Source organism: Mesocricetus auratus, unplaced genomic scaffold (assembly GCF_017639785.1).
Source record: "Mesocricetus auratus isolate SY011 unplaced genomic scaffold, BCM_Maur_2.0 Super-Scaffold_100011, whole genome shotgun sequence".
NCBI classification, from domain to species: Eukaryota; Metazoa; Chordata; class Mammalia; order Rodentia; family Cricetidae; genus Mesocricetus; species Mesocricetus auratus.
This window is the reverse complement of record NW_024429195.1, coordinates 11,782,520-11,809,795: the sequence shown is the minus strand read 5'-3', so window position 1 is coordinate 11,809,795 and position 27,276 is coordinate 11,782,520. Positions and strand designations below refer to the sequence as shown.

General features: G+C 45.4%; 1 protein-coding gene across 1 annotated transcript in view; it reads right to left on the bottom strand.

Annotated features, from left to right (window-relative positions):
• Frem2 (FRAS1 related extracellular matrix 2) overlaps positions 1-27,276 on the bottom strand; it is a 131,591-nt gene that overhangs the window by 6,849 nt on the left and 97,466 nt on the right. The window contains exons 8-21 of the mRNA XM_040754431.1: positions 27,000-27,209; positions 23,886-24,083; positions 22,602-22,766; positions 21,623-21,805; positions 18,583-18,713; positions 16,328-16,486; positions 14,628-14,931; positions 11,850-11,981; positions 11,229-11,560; positions 5,423-5,615; positions 2,731-2,835; positions 1,291-1,418; positions 1,072-1,206; positions 247-373 (exon numbers count right to left, since the gene is read on the bottom strand). Of these exons, the coding sequence (XP_040610365.1) occupies positions 247-373; positions 1,072-1,206; positions 1,291-1,418; positions 2,731-2,835; positions 5,423-5,615; positions 11,229-11,560; positions 11,850-11,981; positions 14,628-14,931; positions 16,328-16,486; positions 18,583-18,713; positions 21,623-21,805; positions 22,602-22,766; positions 23,886-24,083; positions 27,000-27,209 (2,502 nt within the window). The remainder of the gene's footprint in view (positions 1-246; positions 374-1,071; positions 1,207-1,290; positions 1,419-2,730; positions 2,836-5,422; positions 5,616-11,228; positions 11,561-11,849; positions 11,982-14,627; positions 14,932-16,327; positions 16,487-18,582; positions 18,714-21,622; positions 21,806-22,601; positions 22,767-23,885; positions 24,084-26,999; positions 27,210-27,276) is intronic.

The following is a 27,276-nucleotide window of genomic DNA, read 5'->3' as shown; positions in this document are numbered from 1 at the left end:
ACTTGGGAAATGGAGATAGAGGTTATATTTCCTGGAATGTACCAAATTTCAGTTAATCTTTGTGTAAATCAAAATGAGACAGATTCATATCTAGCATGTCCAAGAGGCTACAGGCTTCCCCCTGGAAATGTTATAAATTGAAGTACCATAGACACACAGGACAACAGAACATCACACACACACAGGACACAGAACATCATAAATATGCAGGACAACACAACCATCTTCTTATCTGGCAAGTGTTACCTTCTGTAAAAGCAACATCACTTTCTTGCCCAAATCCCATGGATCCATCCGACAACCAGAGGCTCTTCTTAGACAGCAAATACATGTGGGTGTTCAGGCTAAACTCGGCTGCCACTGGGTCGCTGACCTAAGCCAAAGGGGAAACCTATTATGTATCGGTGGCTGTGGTGTCTACGAGCACAGACCACACTGCTCACAGGCACACTATATCACACATTGCCATGCAGAAACCATTCTTGAAATGTTGTTGCCCATCCAAAGCAGCTTAAGGAACTATCGTTCTGATTTTGCTATCGAGAAACAAAACTGGTGATGTTACACCATTTCTTCTTTTTGAGTGAGAGTAAGTGGCATCGCTTACTCTTATATCTACAGGTTGATCAAGGCACATACGTAAAATATTTGTAAGTATGATCAGCAGGAGGCTAACAGTATAAGTTTTTGGACCAAGGCTGGTATTCGACTTTTACAAATGCCTAAGGCCAGTTATGTAATACTGGGTTCTCATATTCCTTAAAGACTGAGAACACTATGAAGTATAGACTTCTCCAGAAAACTTGTCACACCTCTAAGACAGCACATTTCAGGAGAGAAGTAAGGTCACATAACAGCTCAACAGCTTTTCCACGAACTGAGACTATGGCTTTATGTCGACCTAACAACAGACAGAAGAGAGCTCCATTCTCCTTTTCTCTCCCTTGGTTCCTTTCTGTCCTACTTCCTTTTCTCTCAGTATTCTACCCACTCGTGGAAACACATGCATTGATTAAAGAAAAGCATGTCTTTGAATAAAGTGGATTCTGCTCTGATAGTTCTGACACATACCTGTTGGAATCGAATGTCAAGGTCAAAGACCACAGGCTCTCTGGGGTTGCAGGTGACAGGCAGACGGTACTCCAGGTTGGGTGGGGTCGTGCAAGGCACCAACTTTACTGTGTAGGTGCCTGAGTAGTCACGGACCTGCGAGGAAGAGAGATGGCATTCTCACTTTGAAATGTGCAGTGTCACCGGAAGGCAGCAGGGAAAGGACTTGGTTACACTTACTGCGAAGTCTGACACAAAGCTCCATTGCTGGGCTGGCTGGTTGTAGGTCGGCTCACTCCTGATGAGGCGGAGGGAAAAAGTGAGGCCTGGATGGTCAGCAGACACGATCACTGAGCTGGTAAAGGAGGCTGGAAAAATACCAAACAGTGGTTTAGAGGTAGAATCGGAAAGGTCCGCAACCATGTAGTTTTCTAAGTACTGTGTCACCTAGTTTTTAATTCTTTCTTCTTACAAGTCTTCAAGGTTGGTATATTCATCTACGTTGCAAAAAAAAAAAAAAAAAAGGCAGAGAGTGACTATGGGACTCTCCAAACCTCTCCCAGATAGGTTGGGAGACTTTGGATTCCTCGTTTACTGTCTTTCTGATCTACAAAATTCAGTCAAAATGCAGGTGCTCAGGCTTCTTTCTCCAGGGAGTCCATGCAGGGCAACCCAGGGCGAGTGAATGCTGGACTAGCACATCAAAGCCATGAGCTGAACTTCGGATATTCCATTAGCAAAGCCATCTTATGAATGAACTCTAATTAGATTGCCTGCAGCTGGGGCCAGTCACAGATCCAGTTCATAGGAGAGTCGGGCACTTCGAAGAGACGGCAAAGTCCAGGAAATCCTCGCTCTCCAAGAATTCATCATCACAATGAGGCCATATGAGACCCTTTTGGTTCTGTGTTTCTTACAGCTTAATCTGCTTAAAAAATTACAACAGACCCTCTTTTCTTCTTGGACATTAAGCTTCTTCCTCCTTTCTTAGAGCCAGAGCCCAGAAAAAGGACAGCTGTGGGGATAGGGAATGCCTCCTTTTCTAGCCTGGCAGAAGTGGCCTTGCAGTAACATGGGAAATCAACTGGGCAATGTGGAAAGTTGAAGAAAAAATGAACCATTTCTAATGAAATAGCCTTTGTAAAACAAACAAATATGAGATTTTGGCAGATGTCTTATCAATATCCAAAACACAGCCAGTCACTGTCTCTGTCAACTGCAGTTAACATGTCTGAAGCTTGAGTATGAAAGCAAAATACCTCTTCTCTCTCCATTCAAAAGTTTTCACAGACCTAGAAAAAAAACTGAGCAGAAATGTGCCAGCATAAATGAATCCACTGAAATGAGGTTTCCCTATCATAGAAACAAAGCACAGAAAAGGACAGTTATTCTGTGTGTCTTATCGAAGGAAAACTCTCATTGAAACAGTCCCAGTAAAGCTTTCTTTTGCATATATTCAGGGATGCTACACTTTTCTCTAAAAGTTTGCATATTGATAGTTTTCAAATAGGGTAAGCTATTGGTGAATGACGACCAAGTATTAAGGGCATAATTACACATATTGAACTCATATGAAATAAAGAACTTCAATGCCAGTTAGGAAACGTGTTGAGACCCGTGTGGATAGGAAGATGTCCATGTGGTTGTGTGGGCGGTGGCTGCTCACGGACGCAGGCTTACCAGGATGTGACAGCACAAACAAGCCATGGAACTGAGCCTCTGTCTTGAAGTTCACAGCCAGGCGTCCGTCCTCAGCGATGCGCATGCTGGTCGGATAGAGAGAGCCTACAGAGACGCACATGAGGGTAAACACGGAGGTGGCCAGAGACCCTAGTGTATAGATTCTTTTCTGACCGGCTTGAAAATGTCTTTAAGCTTTCTATGAGCAGATATTATCAGATGAATTCTAAATAATAATATAATAATAAGTGGTACAAGTTTCTTTTCCCTTATAAGGAGCAATGGGGGGGAACGAATTAACTAATATGAGTCAGGTCACTATAAAATACAGATGACGATGATACTTTTTTTTTTTTTTTACAGTCTAGCTTACAAAAACCAAGCTGTAATTTGAGAGAAATGACAAACCCAAACAGCCTTGTTGAAAGTGTAGAGACCGAGACATGTCAGTGGAAACTGGTTGAGCTCCCCAGAACAACTGCATAACTTAAGACTTGGAGAAAACTCTGATAACTTTCCACCACCATCACCATCATCACCACCACCACCATCACCACCATCCTTGTTAAATGAACAAGCTGACAAAAATTGACTCAGAATTCCAAATATTCCTACAACACTGAAGAGTTAGAGCTAGGAGAGAGGGAACTTGAGGCCATTTGGGGTCAGCCTGGGCTACACAGTGAATTCTAGGTCAGCCTGGTAAGATCCTCCCAACTCCTGCCTCAAGCCCCGCCCCAAAGGAGACAGTGGGGAGGCACTAATTTTTTTTAAATTTTATTTTCCAGTTTAAATTTAGATAAGAAACAAGGTTGCTTCACAAGTCAGTTCCAGGTCCCTCTCCCATTCCCTCCCTTCCTCCCGTGCCCTCCCCCCCCCGTTATCCCCTCATTTCTCCAGGGAGGGTGAGGCCCTCCATGGGGGTGTGCATAGTGTGTCATTTCATATAGGGCAGGGCCTAGACCCTTCCCCAAGAGTTCAGGGTGAGAGTGCACCTCACATTGTTCTATGGGAGTCCAAAGTCCGTGTGTATACTTGGGATGGGTACTGATCTGCTGCCCAAGGCTCAGTAGATTCCCTAGGCCTCTTCACTGACACCCAGATTCAGGGGGTCTTCCCAGGCTAATGCCTGGGATTCAAGAGTTAACCTTTGTCTGGTCAGCTGTTTCTGGGGGTTAAACCAGCCCAGTCTTAATCCCTTTGATCATCAGTCCTCCCTCTCTGTTACTGGCTTTCTTGAGTTCAGCTCAGTACTTAACCAAGGGAGTCTGCCTCTTCTTCGATCAGCCACTAAATAAAGTTTCTGTTTCCCAGACTCTCTGGCCATAGGATTGTAGGCTGGCACTCCCCAGATCTATGTCTAAAATCCATATATGAGAGAGTACATGCCATGTTTCTCTTTTTGTGACTGGGCTACCTCACTCAGGATGGTTTCTTCTAGTGTCATCCATTTGGGGGAGGCACTAATTTTAAATGCATCTTCTAAGATGAGATGTGGAGTTAAACGCCTTGACGCAATCTGGATTGGTTACCTAGGGAGGTCACTGCACTCTCTCCTCGCTGTACTAACGGGATTTCAATCTGTCCCATATGGTGAAATGATACTTCAGGTGGGCTATTGACTTTTACTGTCTCCCTGGCTGGGAAAATGTCATGTTGGTGTAATGGAGATGTTCATAGACTCAGCAGAGTAATGTTAAGTCTGAAAAGGGGAAAAAACCCAACAAAAATTCTGTTCACAGGTCAGCTTGACACTTGTGGCTTTTAATTTGCATTATTTGATGATGATGATGATGGTGATGATGATTTGAGAGCCAGTCTTACTACATGGCTCAGGCTGTCCTCAGACCCACAGCGACCTTCCTGCCTCATCCTCATGGGTACTGACAGATCTGCAGATGCTAAAAGGCTGGCACTCAGGAGCTCTCCAAGCCAGTGTTGTAGGACATTTGCCTAAGCTATCACAGATAGTTTTAAATCTGAAGACAATAGAACTTTGTGTGCCCCTCGGAGGAAATTAGCCCCCTCCGCAAGTGTAAGCAGGGCACTTGAGGTGACACATTGCAATTAATTAATTGTAATGCCAGCACTAAGATCCAGGACCAGGTTTATCATCAGACTTTAAACTGATCCTCTCATTTCAGAGGAAAAATGTGCAACTTTACCCCTTGATTTTATTCCCAAGTTTCAACTGAAATTCCTCCATCTGCTAAAAGCCAGGGAGCTATATGGATTGTGTTATGTAAAATATAAATGATTAGCCAGGTGGTGGTGGCATATGTCTTTAGTCCCAGCACTTGGGAGGCAGAGGCAGGTGAATCTCTGTGATTTCAAGACCAGCCTGGTTTACAAGAGCTAGTTCCAGGACAGGCCCCAAAGCTACACAGAGAAACCCTGTCTCAAAAAAACAATATGTATGTTCACTTAAAATAGACAGAGTGGAGTATACCTGAAATAAAGAAGTTAAATTTCATAGTCACACGTCATGCAAAGTTTGAAGCATTGATAAGAATTTGGTAAAAAAGAGTTTTCCATGCTTGATAAAGGTTTAAAAAGTCACACTATTAGTGGATATAAAGATAAAATGTATTAAAAGGTGCTCCCATTACTTTTACCTGCAATAAAAACAAAATTATCTTCCCGAATCGTTACCATAGGTCAGAAAGTCGCTTTAGGAGTCACACCAACCCACCTTGGAGTTCAGCTTCCGGTGGGCTGCCGATGCCGTGGTTCCACAAGATGGCAGTGTCATACACAAACGTGAGCCGGAGTTCTGACTTCAGGTCGAAATGCTGCCAGCCTCCCACGCCCACAGGGGAATGGAACACGTAGGAGACATAGAGAGGAACTCGGAGGGTCACGTAGGACTGCACGAGGTTTAGGACCTAAAACAATGAAATCATCCGCATCAGTGCTAACCAAACCAGCCCAGATTAGTAGTAGAAGGATCTCTCTTTACTTCTCTGAAGAATGTGAACCATCTATGGAGAATGTAAACGACAGACAGCCGTTCACAGCACACACATTGCTACCACTGTCATAGGCGGCAGGGGCGTGCGCCAACCTGCCTTCAAATAAACAGTTTCCAGCAAAGTCAGTCCTTTTGACTTGACAGCGGACTTATCAAGGTACAGGTCACATACCACAATAGTCACCCATTTAAGTGGATAAGTCAATAGTTTTTTTTTTGAAGTGTCCAAGGAGCCACGCAAACACCACCACAATCAACTTGAGAACATCTCATTGCTGGCATGGGAACCTAGCACCCGGGAGAAGTCACCCTCCTCATGGTCTGGTGACCACTCATCCATACCCTGTACTTGCCTCTTCAGAACATGTCGAAATGGATCTTGTCAGTGCCTTTTATTAATGGATAAGAGCTTGATATATAGATATTTTCCATTTTACTGATCCTCATCAGATGAATGGTGTGAGTTTGGAAATATTATGAAAATGTGTCTATGAATTGTTTTAATCATATAGAGAAAGTTTGCATGGACATAAAGATGTAAAAACAAACATTTAGCAATGGCATGGCACAGTTATGCTATTTCAAAACAATTAAATGAACTGTCTTTGAATTTTATATTTTCTTTCTTCTGGTATTCAACAATGGGGTAAGGGAGGTCATGAGGATAAATTAATGCTTACCAAGTATCTGCCAGTTTTCAGACAATGTGTTGCTCACTAATGAGTTATTAGTATGTTCATTCTCATAGCTGTATGCATGCAAGGCGGTTTGGTGGATGGGTGGATAATGAACAGAAAGCAGAGAGGTATAAAAGTGAAGACTCAGAGGAATTAGACAAGTTCACCAGAGCTTTTGAAAACTTATTTTTATTCGATGTGCATGCCTGTTTTGCCTGCATGTATGTATGTATGTATGTATGTATGTATGTATGTATGTATGTATGTGTACCACGTGGTGTATGCCTGGTACCCACAGATGTCAGAAGAAAGCATCAAATACCCTGGAACTTGAGTTACAGACAGTTGAAAGCCACCATGTGGGTGCTGAGAACTGAACCCTGTAGGTGCAACCTGTGCTCATAACCACCGAGCCATCTCTCCATCTCTCCATCTCTCCATCTCTCCATCCCTCCATCTCTCCATCCCCCTATTTCCCCCTTCACCAGAAGTCTCTGAACTTCCTAAGTGGCCTGTGGAAATTGGAACCTAGATTCTAGCCGGTACTGATCTCTCCCACACTTCACTGTAGCCTATACAACGCAGAGCACTCTGTTAGGGGTAACAGAAATTGCTGCATTTTAATCACATCGCCTCTCTGTGCAAGAGGAAATGGTCAGCTGACTCTTCTTGGACGGTCCAATTGACACAAGGACGAGACACGCATTTCAGTCATGAGAACTGCACTACGATACGCCACGCTATCACGGAGTTAAGAGCAAAGTCCTCAAGTCACACCCTTCAGTCTAAATCAATAATGAAAACACATAACAAGAAAGAACCACCCACCAGACACGCCCTGCTTCCTGGTAACTCAGTGCCTTGCAACCTGAATGCTTTGAGACACATTTTCCAAGAGCAGCCATAATTATTACCACTCAACAGTGAGTTCTGAAGGGCAGTTAACACTCTGGCTGTCTGCGAAAGTGACTTGGTCACTTCATACGCCATTGGTAATTAAGAATCATCTCTCATTCTGTGACTTCAATAATCCATCAGCTAAAATGTTGGGCTGTAGGCATGGACTTCCAATTAAAAAACGTAGCTTTGTGTTTGCCAGCATTGACATACTCTCTACCAGATGTTACATGGAGCACTGTTCAGGAGGGAATTTTAGCATTTACTCTCAATAAGATAATTGGAATATAGCATTCCGTATGAGTCTCATTTGACTTTATTTAACTTTCCAGGATTTACTATGTAGCCTAGTGGCAATCCTCCTGCCTCAGCCTCTTGAATGCTGTGATAACAGGTGTGAGTCTCCACACCTGGCTTTATGTTGTTTAATTCTCAATGTGGTGATTTCTGGACATAGAACCTACCCTTGTTTTATACATTTGCTTTCTTCTGTAGGGCCAGGCTTTCTTGGCTATTTAGAATCTCTGCCTGGAGGGGACAGGAGATGAAATGGAACCTACTTCAGTCATTCATTCACCTGCCTTTTTCTTCAACCGAAAACTTCAGTGCAACCATTAATTTCTGATGCCAGTTTTTGGAGCATTCAATTTCTTTTAACCTTTACCTCAGAACCTTTAAAGATATAAATCATCAGCTGAGGTCCAATTAGTGAACTGACATTTCTCTTACTGACATTTAAAGTTAATTAACTTAGGCAAATAGTAATTTTAAGATTATATTTATATTTTTGGTTGTGAGCCTAGCCTTTAACGACTGAGCCATCTCTCTAGATCTTAAGATTATATTTAAAGGGAGCAAATATCCTGGACAAAGTAACACATTGTCAAGTTTATATTATGCTACCGAGGATAGATTGCCTAAGGACCCAAGGCAGTATATGGGTAGGGGCTGGGATGAATGGCGTTATCGCATTATGCATAGAGACTTGCCATTCTGTCTTCATTTAGAAGGCTCATTAGCCTCACACAGCTGATGGCTACCATGCTGGACAGCACAGCTCTAGATTCCCAAACTTAGTAGTCACACATAGCAGATGGCGATCACACTGGGCAACACAGACATAGATCCCCATATTCGAGGTCTTTTTAATTAGGCAACATGTATTAGAAACAAAAACCATTGAAAAATGTTTGCCAGCATATGTATATGACCCTGTAATGCAGAATATGTAGTTTGCATTTACCTGAAAGAGTTGTCAGAATTCTTGTTCAGAGTGATCACTGGTGGGGAATGCTGTTGACTTATTTTATAAGAGAAACAGTATAAAATAATAGGATGAAAGGATGTGACCTGTGATATATATTCTGGCCTCAGTGTTCGTGTTTGTAAACCAAACCCACCTTTAAAAAGGAGGCAAAAATTCTTCCTGAAACAAATCTGCTCCCTGGCAAGTGAAAGGCAGATGTGTGTGTGGTTGATGGGAATGTTCAGCTATCCACAGAGTCACTCTGATCACCCTAAACCCTTCACTCATGCTGATGGTTCACCTTTATTTTCATCAGTTTATCCAATTATAAATTCAGAAATGTGGACCTTTGTAAGACTGGAGAAATTCTAAATCAGAATCTAGCTATTCTATGATGCAGTAACATCTTGTAAACATCTTTGAGCACAACCTCCCAGAATTGTGCTTTCTTTTAAGATGGCACTGACTGTGTGCAGCAGATGCTGCAGACCTCCATCATCAGGACCTGAGCACCCCCATCATCAGGACCTGCACCTCTCCATCATCAGGACCTGAGCACCTCTCCATCATCAGGACCTGAGCACCTCCATCATCAGAGCCTGTGCACCTCTCCATCATCAGGACCTGAGCACCTCTCCATCATCAGGACCTGAGCACCTCTCCACCATCAGGACCTGAGCACCCCCATCATCAGGACCTGCACCTCTCCATCATCAGGACCTGAGCACCCCCATCATCAGGACCTGCACCTCTCCATCATCAGGACCTGAGCACCTCCATCATCAGGACCTGAGCACCTCCATCATCAAGACCTGAGCACCTCCATCATCAGGACCTGAGCACCTCTATCATCAGGACCTGAGCACCTCCATCATCAGGACCTGAGCACCTCTCCATCATCAGGACCTGAGCACCTCCATCATCAGGACCTGAGCACCTCTCCATCATCAGGACCTGAGCACCTCCATCATCAGGACCTGAGCACCTCCATCATCAAGACCTGTGCACCACCATCATCAGGACCTGAGCACCTCCATCATCAGTACCTGAGCACCTCCATCATCAGGACCTGCACCTCCCCATCATCAGTACCTGAGCACCTCCATCATCAGTACCTGAGCACCTCCATCATCAGTACCTGAGCACCTCCATCATCAGTGCCTGAGCACCTCCATCATCAGGACCTGAGCACCCCCATCATCAGGACCTGCACCTCTCCATCATCAGGACCTGAGCACCTCTCCATCATCAGGACCTGCACCTCTCCATCATCAGGACCTGAGCACCTCCATCATCAGGACCTGAGCACCTCCATCATCAAGACCTGAGCACCTCCATCATCAGGACCTGAGCACCTCTATCATCAGGACCTGAGCACCTCCATCATCAGGACCTGAGCACCTCTCCATCATCAGGACCTGAGCACCTCCATCATCAGGACCTGAGCACCTCTCCATCATCAGGACCTGAGCACCCCCATCATCAGGACCTGCACCTCTCCATCATCAGGACCTGAGCACCTCTCCATCATCAGGACCTGAGCACCTCTCCATCATCAGGACCTGCACCTCTCCATCATCAGGACCTGAGCACCTCCATCATCAGGACCTGAGCACCTCCATCATCAAGACCTGAGCACCTCCATCATCAGGACCTGAGCACCTCTATCATCAGGACCTGAGCACCTCCATCATCAGGACCTGAGCACCTCCATCATCAGGACCTGAGCACCTCTCCATCATCAGGACCTGAGCACCTCCATCATCAGGACCTGAGCACCTCCATCATCAAGACCTGTGCACCACCATCATCAGGACCTGAGCACCTCCATCATCAGTACCTGAGCACCTCCATCATCAGGACCTGCACCTCCCCATCATCAGTACCTGAGCACCTCCATCATCAGTACCTGAGCACCTCCATCATCAGTACCTGAGCACCTCCATCATCAGTGCCTGAGCACCTCCATCATCAGGGCCTGAGCACCTCCATCATCAGTACCTGAGCACCTCCATCATCAGTACCTGAGCACCTCCATCATCAGGGCCTGAGCACCTCCATCATCAGGACCTGAGGACCTCCATCATCAGGACCTGAGCACCCCCATCATCAGTACCTGAGCACCTCCATCATCAGGACCTGAGCACCCCCATCATCAGGACCTGAGCACCTCCATCATCAGGACCTGCACCTCTCCATCATCAGTACCTGAGCACCTCCATCATCAGGACCTGAGCACCACCATCATCAGGATCTGAGCACCCCCATCATCAGTACCTGAGCACCTCCATCATCAGGACCTGAGCACCCCCATCATCAGGACCTGAGCACCTCCATCATCAGGACCTGCACCTCTCCATCATCAGTACCTGAACACCTCCATCACCAGTACCTGAGCACCTCCATCATCAGTACCTGAGCACCTCCATCATCAGGACCTGAACACCTCCATCATCAGTACCTGAGCACCTCCATCATCAGTACCTGAGCACCCCCATCATCAGGACCTGAGCACCCCCATCATCAGAGCCTGTGCACCTCCAGCACCAGGGCCTAGTAATATGACAGGTTTTGATACCATTCATCAGCTGTCCCTCTGTGATTAATGACTAACAATACCGAGATAAGAGTTGAGGTTAGGAAAATACTGACAGAACCAAGCAGCTGGTTAGTCCCAGGAGCAAGGCACAGATGTTGGAATGTGTACCTGGCCATCCGTCCCAATGGTGCCTCCACAGTCCGCCAGGAGCTCTGACATGTCATAGTAGCTGACAAACTCCCAGAGACAGGCTTCCAGATTCAGGTTTCGGTAGAAGCGCAAGGTACTGGAACCCCTGACCGGCACGCTGTACTGGTAAGGATAGGTCTCGCCAATGACCTCCGGGTTCTTTGTGGCATTAGTCAGGAAGCCATGGTGGGTCTTCACTTCGTTGTAATCCAGCAGGTTGGAGCATCTGTGGTTGCCAACTCTTGTGCCATCGGGGCTGAGGGTCAGCTCAAAGTTGGACAGCTCTCTCGTGGAGATGATGGGCAGCATCCCTGCAGGGAAGCATCGGCACTGCATTTTTATTTTAGTTTTACAGAATGCTTTTCAAGTCAACAGACATTCAGAACTGGGTAGAAAGAGTTGAGAGAAGCAGATGGACTTGAACGTCAACTTGCAAACTGAAGATTAAGGAAGCGAAACAAACCAGGTTACAAAAACCCCAAGATGCTCCCAAGGTCTTGCTTTACCAGGATACCTACCGTCCAGGTGTCCAAGACCTCGCTTTACCCAGGGTACCTACCATCTATGTATCCAAGACCTCGCTTTACTCAGGGAACCTACCGTCTATGTGTGGCATCGTGACGGTGAGCTTGATGAGGTTTGCGAAGTCTGGGTCCTCGGGACCAGTGTAGCGCAGTTTAGCTGAGAATGGCTCAGCTCCCACTACCCCAGGCACACGGGGCTGGCAGAGACCTTGAAGAAAACAAGAACATTTATGTTGAAAGAAGATGACCGCAGGTAAAGGATGTTTTAATGCAGGTGCTATTGTTTTTCTGTATTTTAATATTCCCTGTGATCTAAGACCTGACTGAAAATGTGAATGTGCATCATAAGGAAGCAGAAAGATGTGTGAGTAGCGCAGACGCTAAGATTGACAATTAACAAATGGGACCTCCTGAAATTAAGAAAAGTTTGTAAGGCAAAGGACACAGTCAACAAGACAAAAAGGCAGTCCACAGAATGGGAAAAGATATTTACTAACCCCACATCTGACAGAGGGCTGATCTCCAAAATTTACAAAGAACTCAAGAAGCAAGTCGCCAGAATGCCAAAAGATCCAATTAAAAAGTGGAGTACAGAACTAAATAGAGAATTCTCAGTAAAGGAGTCTAAAATGGCAGAGAGACACTGGAGAAAGTGCTCAACATCCTTAGCCATCTGGGAAATGCAAATCAAAACAACTCTGAGATACCATCTTACTCCTGTCAGAATGGCTAAAATCAAAAACACTGAAGACAATTTATGCTGAAGAGGATGTGGAGAGAGGGGAACACTCCTCCATTGCTGGTGGGAGTGCCAACTCGTACACCCACTTTGGAAATCAGTATGGAGATTCCTCAGGAAAATGGGAATCAATCTACCACAAGACCCAGCAATTCCACTCTTAAGCATATATCCAAAAGATGCAAATCCATACAACAAGGACATCTGTTCTACTATGTTCATAGCAACATTATTTGTGATAGCCAGAACCTGGAAGCAACCTAGATGCCCTCAACTGAATTGTGGATAGAGAAAATGTGGTACATTTACACAATGGAGTATTACTCAGCAGAAAAAAAACCAATGGAATCTTGAAATTCCAAGGTAAATGGATGGCACTGGAAGAAACCATCCTGAGTGAGGAGGAGAGGGGAGAGGGAACTGGGATTGACATGTGAAGTAAGCTATTTAAAATTAAAGTAATAAAAAAGCTAAGAAAACAAACAAACAAAAAAGATGCGTGAGAGGCAGCCATGGCATGCACTCAGGGACATCTCAACAGTTTTCGGTCAGACTGACTTAACATATGATGACCACTTAGGCCAGGGACATAGTCACAAAACTATTGCATACTGTGAACAGATGGTTGAAATACAATACAATACAAAGCACAGTTAAATGAAGTGAATCTGAACGTTACCCTAGAACAATAGGATGAATCATGAAATATGTTTTATATATTAGCTACAATAAACATTACTTATTGGCGAATAAAACTACAAGTGAGTGTGTGTTTTAACAGTGCTGGAATTGATCCCAGAGCTTTACTGCATTATAATTTCAAGTCCTAATTATACTTAAACAACAACAACAAAACCAGAATTGTGTGCAAACTTGAGCACATGTGCAAGCGCACACATACACACACTTGTGTGCACACGATCTCACAGGTGCCTATGGAGGCCAGAGGCATCGCATCCCTTGGAATGGACCTACAGTTGTGAGACACCTGACACTGGTGTTTGCAATTCACCTTGAGTCCTCTGGTACGTGCTCTTAACCACTGAGCCATCAACCCAGCTACCTAAAAATGCTTCTATAATCTGAGAGTAAACAAATTTAGAAATGCGCATGAACATTTAATCTAGGTATAAGAGTCTAACCCAGAGGTGGAGTACTTGTCTAGCTAGCATTTGTAAGACCCTGGGTTCCATTCTCAGCACTTCCAACAGCAAACCCAAGGGTCTAGAGAGACAGCTCGGTGGTTAGGAGCTCTGGCTGCTCTTGCGGAGGACCTGGGTTCAGTTCCCAGAACCCACACAGTGGCTCACAACCCTCTGTAACTCTAGTTCCAGAGCATCTGATGCTCTCTTCTGACTTCAGTGAGCACTGCATGCACACAGTACACATAGATACATGCAGGCATACATACATACACTTAAAAATAAATAAAAAACCAACCCACCAAATCCTAACGAAACTAACAACAAAACCCCGCTTAAACATCTTTACTCAGAGTGAAGGATTAGTTTGGGAAGTGGGTTTCCTGTCAGTATTGTGTCTAGCCATATTCTACTACGCATTTTTAACCACGTGTCACACGCTCCAGCTTCAAACCCAACTCCCTCCACTGAGGAGGTAAGAAGGTGTGTGCATGGCTCTCCACCTGTACATCCTGTGTCCCCAGCAGACTCCCAGGCATGCAAAAGCCAGCCGGCTCTTTACCTGGTATAGCGCCCCCTCCTGTCCAGACCTATCCCTCCTCCTTATTCTCACAAGGTCCCCCGTATTGGGGCTTGTCACTCCCAGAGATCCTTCGTGCTTCTCAGAGCCACTTCTCGTATTTTCAAGATTCCTCTCAGCAGCTCCTCTATGTGGGACCGGACTCAGACTACCTGCGCCCCCAGTTCCGCCGTGGGCCCCTGGAGGATGGGCGCCTTCATTTATCATCATTACGAGTACAAGGCTCTTTACCTAGCACACCGCAGGTGCTTGTGAGCACTGTTGTAAAAATGGGTGCCTGTCTTTAAGTGGAGTTCTATGATACACATGGGCATTTGGAGGAGTTTGTACCCAGAAACGAGGTATTCGCAATCCTGCCGTGCTTCAGCAGCCTTCGCAGGGAAAGCCTCTCACCTTCCTCTCTGCCGATGGTGACGATGGGACTCATCAGTTCCAGGCCTTCATCTCCATTGGCGTTCACTGCACGAGCTGCACACTGAACCCGGGAGCCAGGCTGAAAGTATATGGAGTCTAGCGTGATCATTTTGGATGATGTAAAAAAGGTGTCGAAGTCGACCTCTCTCATAGGGCTTGTTACACCATCCGGGCCAGCAGGGGCGCTAATCAGCCACCGGTATCGGGTCAAAGTGTCATTGATGCTCTCACTGGCGCAAATAGATCCCGTTTTGTCGTAGTCGGGATATTTGGGGTTGCAAGCCTAGGGGAAAAGCAAACAAAACAGGTCTGTGTTAGGACCACAGTAGAGAGTACTGCGGGCTTGATTCTTCTCAAGCTCCTTCAGTCCGAAGGCTTCCGGTGCCCCGCACCCCTCCCCACACTACATTTTGGTCATGCAACTTCAGCTGTGATCATTTTAAATTTCCAGTAGCTCATCGGCTATCACCACACTAAGAAGTGTTAATCACGTTGTCATCTCCTGTCCCCAGAGTCATTCCTACTCTTTCTCTGATGCTTCTGTCCCCTGTGCCTCTGCCCTACAACAGGTATTGGGATCTACCTCTCTCGTGAGGCTGGCCACACCGTCAAGGCCAGCACGAGGACCAACCAGACATCCTGTGAGAGCCCAGTTCTTCTCTTTCCTTTTTCATATCCAGCAAGTGGATGACCTTGACTGCTCTGCTATGCAACACTGCTTAAATAGATCCCCTCCTTACCGTTCCCATGGCTCCTTCCCATCTAATCCGAGGTCTCCCTTTCCAACTCCAGTTACACACTGCTGCCCTACTAACATCCCAACATGTCCCTTTATCACACAGCTCTTCTGCGTGAGAACACGTCCCGCTCCCGCTGCCCAACAAATGAATTCCAAGTTGCCTGAAGTGACATTTAGAGCCCTTTGTAAGCAAACGCCAAATTATTCATGCCTTGTTAAAGCCATGAGTATTCATTGTGTGCCTGTTATCGGTGGAGGTTTTCATTAGGGCTGCTATGACATAGAAACAGACGTCATTGGTTTTTGTTCACAGGGAACTCAGAATTCAGTTACCAGAAGGCAAGCAGAACCTGTAATGAATTGCTTTCATCCTTCCTGGCAACCACCCTTTCCAGAATAATCTCTCCTTACCTGAATCTTAAGCCATCAAGAGTCTACCTGACATCTCCACCAGAGCTTCCTCTCCAGCTCTTACGCTGTGCCTCATATGAGACAGATTCTTAAACCACACACTGCACTCAGCTAATAGGGTTTTGTTTGTTGGTTTGTGCTTTGTGTGGAGGAAAATGGAGCCTTCATTTAATTGTTGTTATTTTCTGTTGGTCACAGCTCAAAGCTTAAACTTTAAATTTCCCAAGACAATACTTATTAAAGTTCACAATTATCTTAAACAGTTATCTTATGGGCCTAGAAGGATGGCTCAGGGTTAAGAGCACTGGCTGTTCTTATAGAGGACCTGGGGTTAGTCCCCAGCACCTACACGGCAGCTCACAGCTATCTATAACTCCAGTTCCAGGGGATCTGACTCTCTCTTTTTCCCTTTGTACCAGGCACTCATACAAACATGCAGGCAAACACTCATACACATGAAACAAACAATAAATAAAATTTTAAAAAATTGTCTTAAAATTCCCCCCCAATTTTTCTATTTCCTACTAACCGTAATGCAGACAACGGGATAGCCAGACACAGGTCCAGCATCCTCCTTGGCTTTGGAAGTGTCATCATATTCCAGCAAGGACACAATGTGAGGGACAGAGGGAAAGGTGACATCTGCCATGCTGTTGAATTCCTCTATATACACAATGGCCTTGGTTGCCTGGGAAGAAAGGACAGTGATCATTGATTTGTCAAATATCCAGGTTGTTGGAACTTCTCTCGTTCAGATCCTTGGATCTCCGGGATGAAGCTGTCCTGCCCAGACCCCGCGCAGAGTGACAGGCCACACACAGCTGATTTCATGTGACCTTGCTGCCTTGCTCATCTTGGATTTTACAGGGCAGGGACCTGAGCCTTGGGCGGCTCATCCAAAGGCTTGCACTCGCCCATGACATACTTAGGTTCTAAGATTTTCCCTTCAGTTGTGATGATACCAGATAAATCGGTTGTGCGTTTATGAAGCTGAAGTAACATGAACAACAACAAAAACATCCATTAGTTGAGAGCGGGAGGAAGAAAACCACAAGACAGCTCTAGAGAAATGAGATTTTCAGGGTGGTGGGATCGTGTGGGCTGGGGTGATGCAGGGAGGCCAGGCAGAAGCTACGCTGTGGGTGGACCAAGGCCAGGACTACCTGGAGCACGGGGGAGAGAGAAGATGACAGCTGGTCAGAAGGCATTTCAGGACCTGGCACATTCGAGGAGAAATATCACCTCTGCCCGCGTTCCTGGCTCCTGAACAGCTTTCCTACCTCTGATAATGACAGGGCAGCTCCCAGTCATCACCCTGGTACTTTCAATAGTGTCATATGCAATGGACACGCCCCAAGCTGAAAATACTGTAAATCAATCTTCCCAATCTACTGAGCACCGCGGGTCAGAAAACCAGCACAGAAGGGTTGCAGCTTGTGATTGTGGAATAAAAGACAGAAGCCAACTCAAAGTCAAAGAAGTGTAAGTTGAGTCACAGTCAGCCAAAGATATTTCTGTGCTTTTAAAGAGTCTCTAGATTGAAAGTGATGTTAATGAATCTTTGTTCCTTTACTCAAAAGAATGTCATATGCTACTCCATAAAAACAGCGAACGAGTTACACACACAAAAAATCTACTTGATCAAGACTTTCTATACACAGATCTTGAGTTATCAGTATGATTGAAAAGGACGCCAGTGCAGCTGGAGAGATGGCTAAGAGGGTAAGGCCCTTGCTGCTAATCCCAGCACCCTTAGTTTGATCACCAGAACTTAGACGGTGGAAGGAGACAAATGACTCCTGTAAGCTGTCCCCCGGCCTCCATGCTTGCAGCATGGCATGTACCCCTCCCCCACAATGAATATAAAAAGTAAAGTTAAAAATTATTAAAGGACAGCAATGTCACAGATTACTATTTTTATTGAATAATAAAAATATTTAGGCAAAACCTATTCCTCCATTTGATTTCATATTGATAATGAACCAAACAATGAAAGCACTATAAACATAGTATTGCTTAAATTGACCTTTTCCTACGAGTGGCATGTAATTTAAAAAAGTATTTCCACTGTAAAAAAAACAGATTTCATGGAGATTACATCTGTCTTGAGGAAAATCTGGTAAGTGATGTGATGGAGAAAACACATTTTGTAACTCTGCAAGTTTACACATGTGGCTCTCAACATCAAATTCTAACCAAATAGGGAACAAAACGGGGACAGAGTTTGGTGAGTAAACATGTCTGCTGTGATGCGTGTTGAGTAAACATCTCATCTTTGTGGCAGTCAGTTCCAAGTTCAGTCCTGACGTGGGAAGGTTAAGAGGGCTGATGGGGGCTCAGGGACTACAACTTTGAGTTCCTACCAACACAATTTTCCAAAGACAGAGAGAAATTTCCAGGTCCTAATCAGAACAGAAATTTGGGTGGTTGAAGGCGACCATGCATATCCCCTTTCATACACAACGTTATTAGTTCTTTTTTAAAGACTGCTTTATTTTTGTATTTTGTGTATGAGTGTTTGCCCCATGTATATATGTGTACCATGTGTGCAGTGCCCACAGAGGCCAGAAGAGGGCAGGGGATCCCCTGGAACTGAAGTTACAGTTGGTTATGAACCACCATGTTAGTGCTGGGAACTGTACCCAGGTCCTCTACAACAGCAGCAAGTGCTTCTTACTATTGAGCCATCTCTCCAGCCCCGAGTCTCCCTTGTTGTGACTTCTCACACGCACTCATTCTAAGAAAAGGTTGGCTGTGGACTTACAAACACATGATCTCACTCACCTGTGTCTCCGCTACCATGTTTTCATCTGGCTTTAGGTGAACAGTGAAGGCCTCTCTCATCTCTCTTACCCCATCGAAGATTACTTCAATTTCAACAACGTGCTGGGTTTCCCCTTCCTTAAACTCGATTTCTACAAATACAAAGTCGCTGATTTAGTTTTTTGTATGCGAACCTAAGATCTTCTTGGACTGTGGTTTATGACAAGGACATTCTACATTGTGGGCCAGTACATCGGTGCGTGCATGCGTGCGTGCGTGCGTGCGTGCGTGCGTGTGTGTGTGTGTGTGTGTGTGTGTGTGTGTGTGCACCTGTGAAAGTGTGGAGGCCAGAGAAGGATGCACAGTGCCTCATTCTACCACTTTTCACTTGATTCCCTTGAGACAGAGTCTCTCTCACCGGACCTAGATACCTCGGCTGGTGTTGATCCTCCCATCTCTGGCTGCTGCAGCTCTAGGGGTCCAGGCATGGGGAGCCAGGAGAGGAGCTTGGATTTGAACTGAGACCTCGTGATTGAATCATAAGCCCTCCCACCTGCTGAGGCATCTCCCCAGCGTCCACTCTAACATTTTCTACTATTCTGTTCTTCTGTCTTCTGTGCACAGGAAAGCGCTAATCATGACTTACTAAATAGATTTGTTGACCCACAGTTGGGAAAGTGCTGAGTGACGAGACAGTGAATAGCTTTTATATTGGGTTACAAAAAGCTCTTTTAGCCCCCTGATTTCCTAAGCTAATGAAGCCCAATGACTGTCAACAGATAGGGGTGGCTGGATGGCAGTAAGCCTAGGAAGACACATGGTGAGGCTGGATTGAAACTGATTTGAGTGCATCACTAGATTATATTTCCAAAGCACTTATTTTTCTCTTCTTAGGAACTGAAAAGTTGTTCCAACTAAAGGACAAAGGCAGCGTTTTCTCCTTCACATGTCCCCACTCAGCAAGGATTGCTATGCTGTCGTGAGAATGCGATCCATCCACTAGGGCCACTTTGCTGTCACTTATTTTTAAGGAGCCAAAGCATTTAAGGTGGCCTCTCCACTACTGCTTAGATTCTTAGTTGGGGTCATTCTATGGGGCCTCTGACAGTGGAACCAGTATTTATCCCTAGTGCATGAATGGACTTTGGGAGCACATTCCCTATGGAAGGATACTCTCTCAGCCTAGATACACAGGGGAGGGCCTAGGTCCTGCCCCAAATCATGTGACAGACTTTGATGATCCCCCATGGAAGGCCTCACCCTCCCTGGAGAGTGTATGGGGGGTAGGATGGGGGGGAGTTGGGAGGGCATGGGAGGATGGCAGGGAGAGGGAACTGGGATTGGTATGTAAAATAAGACTGTTTTTAATTTAAATAAAGACTTGCTTTAAAAAAAAAGACGTTAAATCATTAAGATGGTTAGCGTTTATTGAAGTCTGAGCAGAAGACCTTACTGCAGAACATGCATGAGCCGATGGGTGGGTGTTATTCTCCCTTTGGAGAAACTACTTCCAAAGAGAAATAGGAAGAAAGAAAAACACTATCATTCCAAATAGTAGAGACAGCGCTATTTCCTGATATGTTTACAGTCACTCAGTTATCAATTCTTTGTAGCAGGAAACTGCATTTCTGATGTACTTACCACCCACTTTTGTACTTCAAAATTTTTTATTATCAATTATAATGAAAAAATTAAAAATCAGCTATTAATCAACACAATTAAAAATTTTGTTCCAATTCTGGACACACACACACACACACACACACACACACACACACCATCATTAGCCTAGGTATGCTCTTTGTGTTCGATAGTCTTGAATTTTTTTAGCCCCCAAGAGAAATATCTAAGAAGTTGAAAAATAGTTTATTGTAAATATTTCAGTGGTTGTTTCTTGATGTGCATTTTCCTGAGGAGATTTAAGTTTCTCATCACATTTACATTTCTCTGTCATTTCATTTCACAGAGTAAGAGTTCAACTTTTGTGGCAATGCTTTTCCTGTTTGATTAGGTATGACCCCAATTTAGATTAGAAAATGAATACTTAAAACATGCTTCAGAAAAAAAGTCTGTCAAATTTTATTATAAACAGTAAGCTAGTGCTTAGTGGTTACTTCACACCCAGAGGGATTTAGTGTTGTTTAACTTTATTTGTTTTTTGTTTGTTCACTATGTATTGATAATTTTTCTCTGTTCACTACAAGATTAATTTTATTTCTAAGATAAACAATTTCTGTTATAAGGCCATTTGGCGATATTTCGATAGTTTTTCTTTCATGTAAAATCTGCGTTACAGGAAAGACTGACTTGAAATTTTGTAATTTGGTAGAAAAATCTGTTTTATATTCATGTGTTTCCAAGTCTGGAAACAACATTGACTGTTTATGCAAGGGAAATTAAGCTCATTGTAGAAGGCGTTATGTTTCTATTACTTATTAAGTTTGTTACTGACTCAGTAACACCCATCAGTCACTTTTGACATTTCCTTAGTGAGTCACAAAACCAAGGTGAATGCCCGGAGCACTGTGATTAAAGAACTGATGCTGCTGAGGGTAGGAACATTCCTTGATAAGCAGAATTGACGTGTATGATTATGCTGTTAGCAAATACTGCAGAGAGAGAGGGGGCGAGCATCTAGTTGTCTTACTAGCTCTTGAGAGCAAATGACGGCGTGGTCCCCAAACTTGCACAGAGATGATTGACAGATATCCAGAGGGGCTCCTACACCCCCACAGAACTAGGGCTGCTGTGGCTGGTACTTCGCTATCCTTTCACTGTTTCCTGAGAGCATAAAGTTTTCTAACCTTAGTGTCTGAATGAAGCTGCTCAGCATGGTTAGTACACACTTTCGAATTCACAGAAAATATACAGTATGATGCCTGACCACTGAACTGAAGTAAAACTCACAGTCAGCGGGCTCAAAATGCACCCAGCAATTCTAAAAATTTCCCGGGAGACTCTGCTCTTTGTATCTCTGGAGGTAGTTTAAAAGCTCACTGTTTTTCCCTTCCTCAGATTCCCAGCTCTAACGTCCTGCTGGTGACAGATTGGAGACCCATACCTTCTGACATGGGGTGATAATCCTCTCCAGAGGTGGCCGAGCCATCCTTGGTGTGGACTCTCACAATGGAAACCTTCGAAGTGTCTCCTTGACGGACCACTGGAATTCTGACAACCACTGACTCTCCTGGTTCGCTGGGTTCGGTGACACTAAATTTGGTTCCTCCGAATTTGATAACAGCTTCTAAGAGTGTGGAAAACACAGACAAATTAAGTTGCTGGCAAAGGGGGCGGGGGCTGGACGTTTTTCTTCATTTCTGCTTCTTTCCACCCGGGGCACTGTTTTATTGCTACCCCCCTGGCATCTCTCTGTTGCCTCAACATTAGTGAGAGCGCAGAAGGAGAATCTGGTAAGTGGAGCCTTGATCCTTCCTTGGAGGCAGTGAGCCCACAGAAGGCATGTGTGCTGGTGTCTCTTTGTGCGGTAGATCTTACAAGAGCAGGCGCTGAGAAGGGGCATGGAAGCGGGAACCCCTGGCCTAGGACTGGATAGACATAAAGACACATGTAGGGAGAGGGCAGGGAGGAAGGCATGTGCTTCAGTACGCAGGCAGAAGCCACAGCCTCCCCAACGAGCTTTGTCGGTTTTTAAATGTTGCCGTGCTCGCTTGCCAGTTTGGCTAGTCTTAGCTAGCCAGCCAGCTCACCCCAGAGACCCTGCCTCTGCCTCCTGAATGAAGCAGCGGGTCATTGGCAGGCTTCCACGCCTGCCCAGCGTTGGTGTGGGTGCTGGGGACCTAAACTCTTATCCACATGCTTGTCTGCAAATGCCTTAGCTACTGAGCATCTGGCCAGCCCCTAAATTCATCAGTTTGGGGGCTCTGTCTTGTTCCCCACTTGTTTCCTTATGTCTCAGTTATTTACAAGTCCTACTGAGAAAGAAGGGGTACTTTTCTGAGGCCCTTAGGAACCCGGGGTGGGGGTGGGGGGAAGGACTTCAGTTCTGGATTCCCTGTGTAGCAAAAGCAGTGACTTCTTACTGTCGGCGTCATCCTGGATCTGTATCAGAGTTTCATTTTGTTCTCCGACTGCAGCCCCAAAGGCAGAGCTGCTCTGTGGCGTGCCAAGTACCAGGCGCAGCTCCTCCACGTCCTCGTATACGTCATCGTCCACCAGCTCAAGAACACAGGGCTTCTCTGTCTCACCTGGACCAGAGACAGTGACACATTCTACAAGTGTACGCAGACAGCTAGAACAAAGCAAGGGTGTCGCTGTCCCCTGCTCTGCCAGTGCAAAGACTACTGTTTGGTTCCTGACTATAACTACCGGGACCAATATTGTAGGTCTGATTTTCTCTAATCTCATTAAAAATTCTTTAAAACATATCAATGACCATATGATACATAAGAATATGAATGTTCAAATATCAACAAACAAGCCTTACTCCAGACCACTTAAATTGTTATCAATACTCCATCAACATGAGCACAATTTTTCCACATGTTTGCACTTCTTTTCAATAGACTATATATTTCACAAAATTAAACATATTAGGTCAAAGTACTGAAATATCTGAAGGCACTGATATACGTTAAATGTGTGATGTGGGGCTGGAGAGATGGCTCAGTGGTTAAGAGCACTGAGTGCTCTTCCAGAGGACCTGGGTTCAATTCCCAGCTCCCATATGACAGCTCACAGCTGTCTGTAATGCCAGTTCCAGAGGACCTGACACCCATGGCCAAACACCAATGCACATAAAATAAAAAATGAAATAAAATAAAAAATTTAAAACCCATAGAAGTGTGAGATACATTTTGCCTAATAACATTTCAACATTAACTTCAACTTCCAGCTTCGTGAAATTTGCATATTTGATAGGTTCCTGACTCCTGAGTTCTGAACAAACAATAAAATACATCATTGAGAATCAAAAGGTTGCTGAGGAAATCCCAAGATGTCTATTCAACCTGCGGCAATGCATATGTCTTGCCATTTAGTGCACATAAACTCACGTTGCAAGCTTGCTGGGAAATCGGGAAATTTGATTTCACTGGATTTTCCTGATTACCTACTTCTCAGTCCACATTTGGTATCCTTAAATTACATATAGAAACTTCAAGGGCTTAAGGCACTGTCTCCATAAGCTTGAGGACCTGAGTTCAATCCTCCAGATCCACAAGGTGGGAGGGGGAGAAATCCCCACTCCTAAAACTTGTCTCATGACTTCATGTCGGCTGCGGCGTGCCCAAGCCCCTCCCTGCAAATGCTCACACACACAAAATGCACAAATAAACGCTTTAAAGTACTTCCAAGCTCATGCATACCAGGGAGGAATGTGACAATGGAGGCATCAGTGTTTGGGCGTTCTTCGAAGTCCATCATCACCTGCGCTGACCCCTGCCTTGTGTAGCATCTCACAGAGGACCTGTGCTGGACGTCACCGCTCCTGTAGATCATCGCAACTACATGGGCATCATTTTCACCGCAAGTGTACACTCTTTCTTTGAACTGCATTTTAGGCACTGTGAAAAAAATAAAGTCATGGGTCAAAATGAGTAGACACGTCCTTTTTCAGATGATACAGTTTAACGTAGATAGTAAGACAAAAAGAGAGACAGAGACACACACACACACACACACACACACACACACACACGAGAGAGAGAGAGAGAGAGAGAGAGAGAGAGAGAGAGAGAGAGAGAGAGAATCTCTACTCAGTTACTTGCCAACATTTTGGCTTTGAGAAAATCACTGCAAGTTTTCATTTCCTTGTCGTTGTAACTCTCATTGGCCTCTTTTGTGACATTAGCATGTTCAGTGAAACGTTAAGAAGCAGACAAAACCAGAGACCTGCAGATATTTGTATCAAAACTGCTGTGTGCTCACATGCTTTCAAATTTTCTTGATATGAAGGGCATGAAATATTGTGCACACAATTACTGATGGAACTCTAGTCAGCCCGGGCCTGGCAAACATGGCTCTGCCGGGCCTTGCCCTTCCCTCTCACTCCCCCTGCCTTGCTGAAAAAACATTAGATGGCATTCCTAAAGCTGCCACCAAGGTCTGTTCCCTTATTGGCCACTGCCTCCTCCTGAGAATGACTATCAAAGTATTGAAGTTCAGCAGTCAGAAGCCCACTTTGGCTCTCCTAATTAATATGCCCAACCAAAACGAAATAACTCATCCTAACACACAGTTTCCCCTTTTACCTTTATGAACTGCTATTTGCCTAAGGGCCATGTCTGTCTCCTCTCTATCTAGAGGTGGCCCTTTGTCATCTGGGACAAATACCCCTGCCCCCTTCCCCTGTTTCCTTTCCCTTCTCCCTCATCCTCTGTCTATCTCCTGGTTTTGTCTCTCTCTCTCTCCCCCCTTTTTATTTTTAAAACAACCTTATTTTACATACCAATCCCAGTTCCCTCTCCCTCCAGTCCTCCCAGTTCCTCCAACATCTCCCCATCTCACCCCCCATCCACTCCTCAGAGAGGGTGAGGCCTCCCATGGGGGATCATCAAAGTCTTTCACATCATTTGGGGCAGGACCAAGGCACTCCCTGTATCTAGGCTGAACAAGGTGTCCCTCCACAGGGAATGGGCTCCAAAAAGCCAGTGCACGCACTAGGGATAAATACTGGATCCACTACTGTCAGTGGCCCCACAGACTGTCCCAGCCCCCATCTGACACCCACGTTCAGGAGGCCTGATTTGGTCTTATACTGTTTCCCCAGCTATCAGTCTGGGGTCCATGAGCTCCCCCTTGTTCAGGCCAGCTGTTTCTGTGGGTTTCCCCACCATGGTCTTGATCCCTTTGCTCATCACTCCTCCTTCTCTACAACTGGACTCCAGGAGTTTGGCTCAGTGCTTAGCTGTGGGTGCCTGCTTCTGTTTCCATCAGCTCTGGGATGATGGCTCTATGGTGACATTTAAGGTAGAGCTCTGGAGCTGTTGTCAGCGTCCAGCAGAAGCAGGGACCCGTCTCCACCTGTTTTTGTCTCTTACTCCTTGACCTTTTGTCCCTCTGGGGCAAATATATTTCCTTTGTGCTGAGAGCTTGGTCTTGGGGTCTGGAACCAATAATTTTCCTTTCAGTTACGGGAATGGTAGGAATGCTTATAGATGTGTGCATGCATTAGTTTTCGGTGACATCTAAGCCAGATCAATCACAAACAGGTCTCACTGATAACAATTTCTTTCTCCCAAGACCCACTGTATCATCATCACGACAGGAAAGTGCTCAGATTTCTGTAATGAGTGATGATATTTAGAGAGGCTTGCCAAGAATTTTCTTGAGCTGCAATGTCTTCGAAGACAAATGTCCACCTTGGAGGGAAGCTCGCTCAGATAATGGATGTAAAAAGGGTGAAGAAACATCAGGGTGTTGTGTGGGGAGAAACACCTCATCCTGCAGGGAAGCTTCCTAAGTTCAGGGAGTAAACAAAGACTCTAGGAAGTCCCTGAAACTGACCGGACGCACTAGCGCTCCCGTTCCCTTCCCAACCGTATACAAGCAGCAGAGACTGCAGACAGACACTGTCAGACACACTGAGCCAGGCAGAGACCGGTCCTGCCTGGAAGAGGCACCCTCCAGCCCGCCGAGCTGCCTGCAGGCTGTGCAGTGTGCCCCAGCTTTGCGAGCCGTCACTCATGCTGGGGTGGACTTTCTTTGAGTCATTTCTGTTCTTGTAAGTAACCCCAACAGAACTTATAGGTAAGTTCAGCCAGTTGGACTCTGGTGTCCTTCCTTACCTTGGTGTCCTTAGGAGTAGTGCCACGCAACAACAGAGTATGTGACACTTGGTTAGGGAAATCTGAGATGTGGCTGGGTGAAGAAGTGGAGAAAGACCATAGGTACTCATCTTCACACATGCAGTGTGGAAGGTTTTTTGAATCACTGGTGAGTGATAATACAACACTGTTCTTTAAATTTAAGAAGACTAGTGATTTTCTTTAAGGCCTGTCTAATGCTACGAAAATGAGCAGGAGGAAAGGCCTGGGGCGTTTGTATAGGGTGAGTGGCGTCTCCTGTGCCAACCTCTTACATGTTAAAACCACACCCTGAGCACCTTGACAGTAGTCATTAGGACTGATGCCAGCCAGAGATGTCCTCATGTCACAGAGAGAACAGCTCATACAGATGTCTGAAGAGGGAAGATGATGTGGAGAGGCCCGGAGACAAGATGGCTACGTGTAAGTCAGTGTGAGAGGCCTGTGACATCTTTCCCTGTGGCGTCAGATGGACCCAACCCTGCCAACTCCCATCCAGGCTCCTCACTCCTAGTGCGAGGCTGCTGCCGAGCAACTGTGGTTCAAGCCATCTGGTCTGTGTGGCCAGTTACGACGTCAGCCCTAGCAAATGCACACACGTGTAATGGAACTTATCCCCCTACCTGCCATTCATATGCGTTCAGTCTTAGCCCTGGAAGGTTTAAAGTCACTCACAGTCTGAGGCAGAGTCATTGATGGACACCGTGGCCTTGCTGGGCTCGCCAAGGGCAGCATTTGTCGGCATGCGAAGCACCAACTCAAACTTTTCAATTCCCTCCAGCACAGGCCTTCCCAGGTCATCCAGAATAACAACACGGACAGTCTGCATGTTGACGCCGGGCAAGAAATCTAAATTGCGACTGATTCCCACATAATCTGTTCCAGCTAAAAGCAGAAGGAATGGATTATTTACATCGATACTAAATTTAAAAAAAATATATAAACTTATGGT